Genomic DNA, 10382 nt, shown 5'->3' on the forward strand with positions numbered 1-10382 from the left:
TATTTATCCAAGGATGTGTCCCTTTCCTTATTTTTAACTTTTAATCGTTGAGAAATAGTTTTGAGAATGCAATCATTTCTTTTTCCTCTCCCCCACTCCTTCAATGTGGTGGTGAAACATGTATTTCTCCTTACATCTGTCTCCCCCCAACAGCCCCAGTTTTTTTTTTTTTCAGAGAGCATTTATATATTTCTCTAATTTGAAACATGTCAAACTGAAATTAGGCCTTCTAACAAAAGACTGGAAAGCCCTAGAATTCATCAAAAGCATGGATACAACAATAGACTTCATGGAATTAAAAAAAACTCTAGTTATCATAGGCTAGCCTTGATCTCATGATCATTCACCAGGACACAGAAGATTAAGGAAAAAGTAGAGAACACCACTAGTGTTTCTAATAGGATATTCCAATGTTATTTCAGCTTCAGGAATTTCATGGGCTCCCCTTTTCACTTCATTAGCAATTCAACATGTCTGATTTGCCAACACAATACTTTCAACTTACTTTACCCATTTGACCTGGAACAAAGTGAAAGCACATTTTGCCCAGTTGAAAGGTCTCCTGGCAAGTTGGTTAGCAACAGGCTTGCCAGTCCTGATTCAGCTAGCAAAGAACAAACACATTTCATTAAGACAATATCTATATCTAGTGTATTGACTTCCTCACTATGCGTTTTCTCTTTTATTTTCTTGAACCATTTTCCCCACTTGTAAGTTTTTTTTCTCGTAATCTGAACAAGATTTCCAATTTCTTGAGAGCAGAAATGTCTACATTTCTTCGTGATTGTGGCAGTGATTAACACAGTTTAACTGCAAAGAACAGGTACAAGAAAAAGTTTATTTAAAGGGAGGCAAAAAGCGACACAATAATCTTATATCTTCCTTAGGTAGTTCAAAAGTTGTGGCTTGTTACATACCAATTAACGAACCAGGCTGAAACATCTACAAGTACCAATTTTACTGTAATGCTCTAAAATTTGGTCACTTGGGAATAACTTAACTTGTAGCATTGTAAGTACAGATGGGACACGAAGGTTCTTGGACAAATGCGGGCAGGCGCTCTGCTCTGCCTGTAACTTAACGACGTCAAGAGCAGGACGCCCAGAAACTGTGCCTCTGAGAGCTGCTCGCGTCCCCAGCGCACCAGATGCACCTGGACGCGGGACACCCAAGAAAGAGCAAGAACGTTCCTTAGCACTACTCTCCAGGCGAGGACCAAGCAGGAGGAGGCAGAGGACTGACTCCAGTCTTCTGTGTCCCCGGGTGTCCTGTCTCCCGAGGATACCTGCATAACTTAGTAGAGCAGCTAAGCACTAGTGCGTTTTAAAGTACATTTATGGTCGTCACGGTGCACACGAAAAGCTTGCGCCTATCCCCCAGAGCGCGCAGGGCCTCGGAGCCTGGAAACAAGCCCCTCCCAGCGCAGCTGTCGCTGCCGCCTGCGGGCTCCTTTCACTTTCTCACGGCCAAGTCACCCAGAGGGGCGCCGCTGCCGCCACCGCCACTGCGCCCGAGGACTCCGCCCCGTGCCGATTTGCTACCGGCCCCCGCCCGCCAGAGCCCCGCCCACCACAATACTCTTTGCCTGTGATTGGCACGAGCGGGCGGCAGCTCTGGATCGCCTCTCCTATTGGCTAGAATACCCTGTCAGTCCAACTCTTGCCCACCGCCCCCTCCGCCCTCCTGAAAAGCCGTCCTCCTATTGGGAGAGTCTGCGGGCTGGGGGCGGGCGGGGAGCGCCAGTCCTGCGGCTTTCGGTCAATCGCAGACGCCCATCGCAGGAGGGAGGGAGGCGGGGGAGGAGAGGGGCGGGCTAGGGGAACATCTGGCCGGCGCCGCCGCGTGCGTGCGTGGTGCGTCCTCCCGCCCCCTCCCCTCCCCCGCCCCCCCTTGCCCCCCCCCCCCCCCCCGCCCGGCGGCTCGCGTTCGCTCCCTCGCTCGCTCCCTCGCTGTGTCTGGCAGGCTGCGGCCGCCGCTGGGCTGCTGCCATGGGGAGCCGTTGAGAGTGGGGCCCTCTTCGCTCCGTCGCGCTCCTCCGGCTGCCAGCGGGGTGGGCGGGAGGGAGGGGCGGGGGGAGCGGGCAACGGAGCCGGGATTGGGGGGTGGGGGGGCCGGGAGGGAGGGGGGCAAGAGGAGGAGGAAGCCCACCAAGTCCGGCGGCGGCGGCGGCGGCGGCCGGGAGGAGGAGGAGGAGGAGGAGGCGGAGGACGCGGCGGCAGCGGGGACGCGGTGACTTAGGGCCGGAGTGTGAGTCCCGGTGCCGGCCCCTGGCCCCTGACCCAGCGCCCCCTCCGCCCCCTGGCCCCTGGCGGGTGGGGGCGCAGCTGTGCGGCCCCGGCCGGCGGGGCAGTGCGGGCGGAGGGCGGGCCGGGCCGGGGGTGCCCCCGTGAGTGGAGTTAGTTTGTGTGGTTGGAGCTGTTGGGGCGGCGGGGGGCGGCGCAGCTGCGGGAGGCCCGGGCTCGGGGACGGGGCCGCTGCAGCTGCGGGGTCGGGCGGGGTGCGGGCTTGCCGTCTCCGCGCCGCGCCCCCGGGCCGGTGCAGCTGCGGCGCGGGGCGGGCTCCCGGCCGGTGCAGCTGCGGTGGCGCCTCTTGGGTGCGGAGGGCGGCGGGCTGGGGGAGGGGGCTTGGGAGCCGCCGCAGCTGCAGTGGCGCCCGGGACGGCCGCGGCTCCGGGGACCGGTGCAGCTGCAGTGGCGCCCGGGGGGAGGGGTCCGGCGGGGGAGGGGGCCCCTCCTGGGCTGGTGCAGTTGCCGGGAGGCCCCGGGAGCTCGCGCGCGGTGGCGTCGGGGAAGCGGTAGCAACCACCCTCCTCCTCTCGGCTTCTTCTTACGACTTTTCTTTTGTTGTTGCCTTGACCCGGGTCTGTTTTCTCCGCTGTTGTTTAAGGTGTTTTCCTGCTGCACCGGCTCTACGCCTTCCACCTCCTTCCCTGTGGTTTTAACCTTCCTCTTTCCCCGTGTACCTTGCACAGAGAACTACGTAAAGATTTGCATTTCTTCCCCACTACCCACTCGGCACCCCCGCCTCCACCTCTTTGAAAAACAAAACACCAACCTCTCAAAACCTCTATGGATCCTCCGGTAGCGAGATGTGAAGGGGTTGATTTGTGGAGTGGGAGTCCCTGGCCCATTGCGGTGCTTGGGGCTCATTAAACTGTCACTCACCCCCCACCCCACTGGGTAAATGGGGTGATTAATGCCTGATATATTGGAATGGGGCAAGGGCATTTGTGGAGAGTAGGTTGTGTAGCTGGGAAGGAATTTATCTCCAAAGAGTAGTTCCTGAACTTAGCGTTCATAATTATGTCATTCACCACGAAGTTAGGGAAAGTTAGGTTTGTGACTTTGGGAAAGGGAGGACAAGAGAGAGTGTTGGGTTTTGCTACTCTTTGCCATGGTTTTCTAAGAAGAACCATGTGGTTATCTCTGTGGGGGTGGGCGGCTGGGACACTCTCCCCTCAGGCCCCAGTTCCTTTTCTAGTCCTCACCCTCCCAAGAGTCTGTGATGTGTTTGACATTCATAATTGTCGCAGCACCTTGCACGGCACTGGTCAGCCCAGCTTTGCTGAGCCCAGCCCGGGTTACATTACAGTTTCATCAGCCACTAGAAAAGACCCACAAACTCTAAAAAGTTCCCCAACTTAAGAGATTTAGGTTCCTCTCCGCCCCCCCTCCCCTGAAAGGTTTTCTTGTGATCATGAACATTACAGAGTGATCCAAAATAACTAAATAAAAAGATTGTTATGGGACAGAGATCAAGGGGAAGACAAGGTTCTGCTTTTCCTGAGCAGACAGATCAGATATGTAGGTGCAGCATTCATTTTAAGTAACTATAGCAGGTTGCATTAGTTTATTAATTTTTCTCATTGAACTGAAATACTTTCCAGGATTTCAGAAAGTGCACTTTCAGCTTTGTTGATACCGAGAATTGAAATTTGCATTAACTGTGGCAGTGTGAGAAATTTTCCTAAGAAGGTAGTTGTAGATAAGTTGTTGAGTAAGAATGAAATAATAAGGTGAATCAGGCTGAAGTAATAGTTCTTAATAAGTCTGCCAACATTTCGGAGATATATACCATTATCTCTGCAGGAAAAAAAATGCTGTAATAATGTTGAAATGGGACTGGAGATGTCAAATGGGTTGGTTTAAAAATATCCCTAAGCTGCCTTTGAAACTAAACGTTGGAGTTGAATAAAAGTGAATCTGGATTTCCTGAATAGCACCGTGGCTTGAGTGTGCTGTCAGTATGTAAGCCAGTCCACCAACTTAAGACAGAAGTGTTGCTATTCCATAAATACAGTAGAACTCCATATGCTGAGTTTTTCAATTTCTTCTGTTAGAAAGTTTAGAAAAAAAGGAAGACTTTGAAGTATTTTGTTTATACTAACAGAAGAGAAAAGTTCTCCTAAGAAAAAGCTGGTGGCAGGAGTGTAGAGGAGTAGCATATGGCATTAAAAGGAGCACAGCTGGAGGTAGCATTTCCATCTGAACATGATGTCAGAGCAGCTGACAGCCTGCCATCCCTCAGCCTTTTATTCTAACACACAGACAGGGAGTTAGTGTGTGCGGATCTGTGGTGGAGAAGGTATCTCATTCCTCTCTAACATCATCTCCACTTTGCATCTGTCTCTCTTAGTCTGCTTTTTTTCCACCGATGTAACAGACCTGGAGCCAGCAAGACTCAGAGGAAAGGACTTAATCAGGTTTATGTGTCCTAAAGGTAGGAGTAGCAAGAGATTAGATTGAGCATATTTCTGTTTTGGTGTTTTGTTTATTTAATTGTAAAAAGATCACATTACTTTTCTAACCCATTTAGGAATAATATATGAAATTGAGTATTAAGTAACGATCTTACTGGAGTTGAAAGTCTTATGCTTGCTTAGTGTTAATTTTTATCCCTTTTACTTGAGCAAGTAAATAACTTTAATACACTGAAATATTTCAAGTTTTGAAATGTTAAGAAAGGCTTTGAAATATTGCTTTTGAGATCACTTTGGATTAAAATGCTTTTTTGTTCACTGCTCTTTTAGATTCCTTTTGCTTGGGGGGGGGCAGAAATAGTAAACTGTCTGGAATTCAGCATTCAAACTTATATGAGAAGATTATTCTAGTTAAGAAGCTAGATTGTTGTGTAATTAATTCCACTGTGAAACTTTATTCTTCAAAACATTCAGCAGCACTACTGAAACATACAGCTGTAGTGCTTTTGAAACCGGAGGTTTTTTAAGAAGAAGGGGGGAAAAAAAAACTTTTGTCCTCAGGAGAATAGTTTGGTTTCCTCATTTCTCTTTCAAATATATATTTAAGAGATCTTTTATTTCAGCATAACAATAATTATTTGCAGGAGTTTTTGTGTTAGCGACTAATTTAGAACTTGTAGATTTGAGCTGCCTGAATTGGCCAGACAGCTGTAATCGCACTCCTCTATTCTTAATCTCTTTATCTGGGCAGCAGCTGCCATATGGCCACAGTCAGCTGGATCAGATGTTTATAAGCTTCCTTCTTCGTCCCTCTCTGTCCTCTCAGCCTCCTAATTTGATCACGGCTACCTTGTGAGCTGCCCTCCAATCTTTATTTTTAGCCCTCTCAAGGATTAGGATTGATGTTAGCTGTGGGGCACTTAAAGTGATTGTATTGTAAATCTTGGTTTATTCTAGCAGTGGCATCTTGCAGAATGTATCTGGGGTTAGGATGAAAGTTTTAGTCTATCTTGAGCAAACTATAGGAGGAGGAGGAAAGTAATTTGTGAATATTAAATTAATCCACATCCATTCCCAAAATGCACTTGCTTAGATGGATGGCATGGAGCCTTCGTCTGGTCACAGGAAAGGGGAAGTCAGATTTTTCTTTATTTTTAAAGAGTTTGTCCATCACAGTTGAATTTTGACCCTTTGTACATTTTCTGTCTGTCTTCTCTCTCTCTCACCCTCCCTCACCAGAAAAAAAGCCAAAGATGCATAGGTGAATAGAAGCTAGTGGGAAAACAAAATATATCAAATTATATTGAAACAAAGTATTTTCTGTTAGCAAAGGTGAGGCAGAGCTACCAAAAAAAATTTTTTTTTGTCAACCAATTTAAAAAAAAAATGTTTAAACCTGTAAAGCTTTGGGGTTTCATTTGAGTGATATGCCTTTATTTTTTAAAGTTTGAATTAATTTTTAATATGGAACTTGTTTTGTCTTGCAGCAGACCAAAGTTTAGATGAGAATTTTCACATTTAAATAAAACCCCTATGATTCCTAATAGCATTGAAGCACAGGTTCTACAAAGAAACAGAACTCCCCCCCTCAATTTGTTTAAAAAAAAAAAATCTTTGGATTTGTTCATAGTAAAGATGATCTTTTCCATCTGTTGGTGTAGTTCCTTCTGATCTCGTACATGTGTGCTATACCTGCAAATCTTAAGGCATTAACATCTGTTTTTATACACAGTGCTTTTGTTGTTGTAACACTCTGACTTTAAAAGTAAGTTGTTTGCTAATTTCTGGACTAATTATGCAATTTCATTTTTTTTTTTCTTGATTCAGCCAAATGTGTGTATTCAAACTGCCTTGTAAGTACAGTCAGGTATCGAAAGTATACAGTAAAAAGAATGGTTGAACAAGTTTTCTTAAATCTTCCTGAATATATCTGGGACTTTCCTTTGTTTATTATGTGAGTTATTCCCCTTTGAAATTAAAGTTACCATGTAGATTTTGTGGGACATACTTTGATGAGACAGTTAGTCAAGTTTCTTTTGAAAGAGATCTAAATTCTTGTTTCCAGTTAAGAGGCTGTGGTTAAATGAAGGCTTTTAAAACTTGACCAAAGTTCAGGGAAGGTGGAGATGCATCAGAGGCCGTTTGGCTAGGGTAAGGAAGTTCGGAAAGTGTACGCTTTTCTTCTGGCATTTTGGTCTTGTGTGTGTGATCTGGTAGTCTCTGGGTCATAAGCCTGATTAAAATTCAGGGACATGTACCTCGGCGGCCAAGGCAGAATTTTTTTTTTTTTTTTTTGGTGGGGACTAAGAGTGCTGAAAAGTTGTTCCTGACCATGCTCTAATGAGAAATTCCTCTTTTCCCAGGTTATGAAGACAGTATGGAGTTTCCAGACCATAGTAGACATTTGCTGCAGTGTCTGAGCGAGCAGAGACACCAGGGTTTTCTTTGTGACTGCACTGTTCTGGTGGGAGATGCCCAGTTCCGAGCCCACCGAGCTGTACTGGCTTCATGCAGCATGTATTTCCACCTCTTTTACAAGGACCAGCTGGACAAAAGAGACATTGTTCATCTGAACAGCGACATTGTTACAGCCCCGGCTTTCGCTCTCCTGCTTGAATTCATGTATGAAGGGAAACTCCAGTTCAAAGACTTGCCCATTGAAGACGTGCTAGCAGCTGCCAGTTATCTCCACATGTATGACATTGTCAAAGTCTGTAAAAAGAAGCTGAAAGAGAAAGCTACCACTGAGGCAGACAGCACCAAAAAGGAAGAAGATGCTTCAAGTTGTTCAGACAAAGTTGAGAGCCTCTCTGATGGCAGCAGCCACATGGCGGGCGACTTGCCCAGTGATGAAGATGAAGGAGAAGATGAAAAATTGAACATCCTGCCCAGCAAAAGGGACTTGGCGGCTGAGCCTGGGAACATGTGGATGCGATTGCCCTCAGACTCAGCAGGCATCCCTCAGGCTGGCGGAGAGGCAGAGCCACACGCCACAGCAGCTGGAAAAACAGTAGCCAGCCCCTGCAGCTCAACAGAGTCTTTGTCCCAGAGGTCTGTCACCTCCGTGAGGGATTCGGCAGATGTTGACTGTGTGCTGGACCTGTCTGTCAAGTCCAGCCTTTCAGGAGTTGAAAATCTGAACAGCTCTTATTTCTCTTCACAGGACGTGCTGAGAAGCAACCTGGTGCAGGTGAAGGTGGAGAAAGAGGCTTCCTGTGATGAGAGTGATGTTGGCACTAATGACTATGACATGGAACATAGCACTGTGAAAGAAAGTGTGAGCACTAATAACAGGGTACAGTATGAGCCGGCCCATCTGGCTCCTCTGAGGGAGGACTCGGTCTTGAGGGAACTGGATCGGGAGGACAAAGCCAGCGATGATGAAATGATGACCCCAGAGAGTGAGCGTGTCCAGGTGGAAGGGGGCATGGAGAGCAGTCTGCTCCCTTATGTCTCCAACATCCTGAGCCCTGCGGGCCAGATCTTCATGTGCCCCCTGTGCAACAAAGTCTTCCCCAGTCCCCACATTCTGCAGATCCACCTGAGCACTCACTTTCGTGAGCAGGATGGCATCCGCAGCAAGCCCGCCGCCGATGTCAATGTGCCCACGTGCTCTCTGTGTGGGAAGACTTTCTCGTGCATGTACACCCTCAAGCGCCACGAGAGGACTCATTCGGGGGAGAAGCCCTACACATGCACCCAGTGCGGCAAGAGCTTCCAGTACTCGCACAACCTGAGCCGCCATGCTGTGGTGCACACCCGCGAGAAGCCGCATGCCTGCAAGTGGTGTGAGCGCAGGTTCACACAATCTGGAGACCTGTACAGACACATTCGCAAGTTCCACTGTGAGTTGGTGAACTCCTTGTCGGTCAAAAGCGAAGCACTGAGCTTGCCTACTGTCAGAGACTGGACCTTAGAAGATAGCTCTCAAGAACTTTGGAAATAATTTTATATATATATATATATATAAATAATATATATATATATATACATATATATACATAGATCTCTATATAGTTGTGGTACGGTCTAAAAGCAGTCTTGTTTCCTGGAACTAAAAAGTTGGGATCTTAACTTGTTTTTGCACTTTAGAATAATAGCATGAGAATCTCACTAATTTAGCATTCTGATAAAAGAAACTTTTTAGAGCAAGTCTGAGAATAGAGAGGTGTCTTTCCTTTGAGGGGTAGACAAAGTAAGCCAATAAGAAACTTCTAAACAAATCGTCCTATCACAAAAATGCTTTCATACGGCTTAATTTTGTCAACGCAGTGTTGTCTTTTGAGCTCTTTTTGTGCCCCACATTTGTTTTGTTTTGTTTTGTTTTTGTTTTTTAAAGTAAAGAGAAATTCCCTCCAGTTTTATTAGCCTCTATGTCTCAAATTGCATGAATCTTTTCTGGCTGTTGGAAACCTGAATGCTTTTAGACCCAAATGGAAAATTTCTGAAATGCTGGATTATCTATTTTTAAACAAGCAGTTGACTTAAAACTTTCTGTGGCAACTTCTGGTTTTCTGACGGTTCCCAATGAGAGAAATTCTGCAAGTACACTGGGATCACTGGGATACTGTCTTTGTGAAGGTTTGCTTGGGATGAAAAAGGATATTGCAGCTTCAGCAGTGTTGAACTGTGTGTTTAAAAATGTGAATTACTGTTCTTGTATACTGTAATTGATTACATGGGCTGGGGGGGATGTCAAAGAACTTGACAGGTTGTGTTGATGCTCTTAGTTGAGTCTTGAAAAGTAAATATTAACGCTACAGAAATGCATGAGTTCAATATATTTTTTGTCTTTGTTTGCATTGTATAACTTTAACGAGTGAGTTTAAAATTATTTAATTTCCTTAGAAAAATAGCACCATTTGGAAAAAAAACTGGTGTTATGAAGATCGTAAATGCACTGTTTTTTTTTTATTTTATATAATTTAAATTGACTTTCCCACTGTCTTTAAGTTGAACTGTTAAGCTGAATAAAAACTTAAGCTGCAAATTGATAACTTTGCTACATAACAAGGAACATATAAATGTTTACAAACGGCTTAAAGATTTGCATGTGCAGTGTGCATTTATAACAAACTTCTAATTGCACAAAACCCATACCAGCTCAAAGTTTAGGTGTACACATTTACCCAGTTGAGCATTTTTAGAATAACTACTGCACAAATTGACAATAGGTCATTTTCTCTGTTTTTTTGCTCCTCTTTTCTTTTTCTCCCCTTCTTCCTTACCCTCCCTCCCTTCTCACCCCCACCCCCCCCAAACTCATGAAAAGATTCTATGGACTGAAAAAGCCCCAGGCTGAAAGGACTGGACTGCCTTGATTGACATGGGGAAGGGGGTTAGTAGACTATGTGTATCGGCAGCAGAGGCTGCAGCCCAACGTGTGGTTTTAATGACCAGCACACAGGGCAAAAGCATTTTGCACAGTGTTTGTTTTCCTGTCTTGCACTTACAAATAAGGTCTATGGGAGTAGCATGGAAAACGTTTGCTGTTTTTCCCTTTTTTTTTTTTTTTTATTGCTTTTGTTTAAAATTTGATCGCCTTAACTACTGTAAACATAGCCTATTTTTGTGCTTAAGATACTGAATGGAAAACTCCATTGTGTGTTGCTGGACTGTTTTGGAAATATTTGGTCAAATGTGTGTTAATTTGGCTGTAATGGCATTTAAAGCAAACAAACAA

The 10382-nt window shown here is 45.8% G+C and overlaps 1 protein-coding gene across 4 annotated transcripts; it reads left to right on the forward strand.

The window, feature by feature from the left end:
* Window positions 1-2120: 2120 nt before the first annotated feature.
* Zbtb18 (zinc finger and BTB domain containing 18) lies at window positions 2121-9900 on the forward strand. 4 transcript variants are annotated; one of them, XM_058575182.1, is made up of 3 exons: window positions 2232-2247; window positions 4636-4719; window positions 7063-9900. In XM_058575182.1, the coding sequence occupies exons 2-3, from the start codon at window positions 4707-4709 to the stop codon at window positions 8643-8645; spliced, it is 1596 nt and encodes a 531-aa protein (XP_058431165.1). In that variant the 5' UTR covers window positions 2232-2247; window positions 4636-4706; the 3' UTR covers window positions 8646-9900. The 4 variants fall into 4 exon arrangements, with proteins under 4 accessions (XP_046288434.1, XP_058431165.1, XP_046288433.1 ...); XM_046432477.2 differs by lacking the exon at window positions 2232-2247 and adding an exon at window positions 2764-3179; XM_058575183.1 differs by lacking the exon at window positions 2232-2247 and having other exon boundaries at window positions 2764-4719; window positions 7063-7750; window positions 7863-8005.
* Window positions 9901-10382: the final 482 nt, after the last annotated feature.

This window comes from Marmota monax, unplaced genomic scaffold (assembly GCF_021218885.2).
Source record: "Marmota monax isolate L192 unplaced genomic scaffold, Marmota_monax_Labrador192_F-V1.1 WCK01_AAM20220418_F8-fsc00090, whole genome shotgun sequence".
Taxonomy (NCBI): domain Eukaryota; kingdom Metazoa; phylum Chordata; class Mammalia; order Rodentia; family Sciuridae; genus Marmota; species Marmota monax.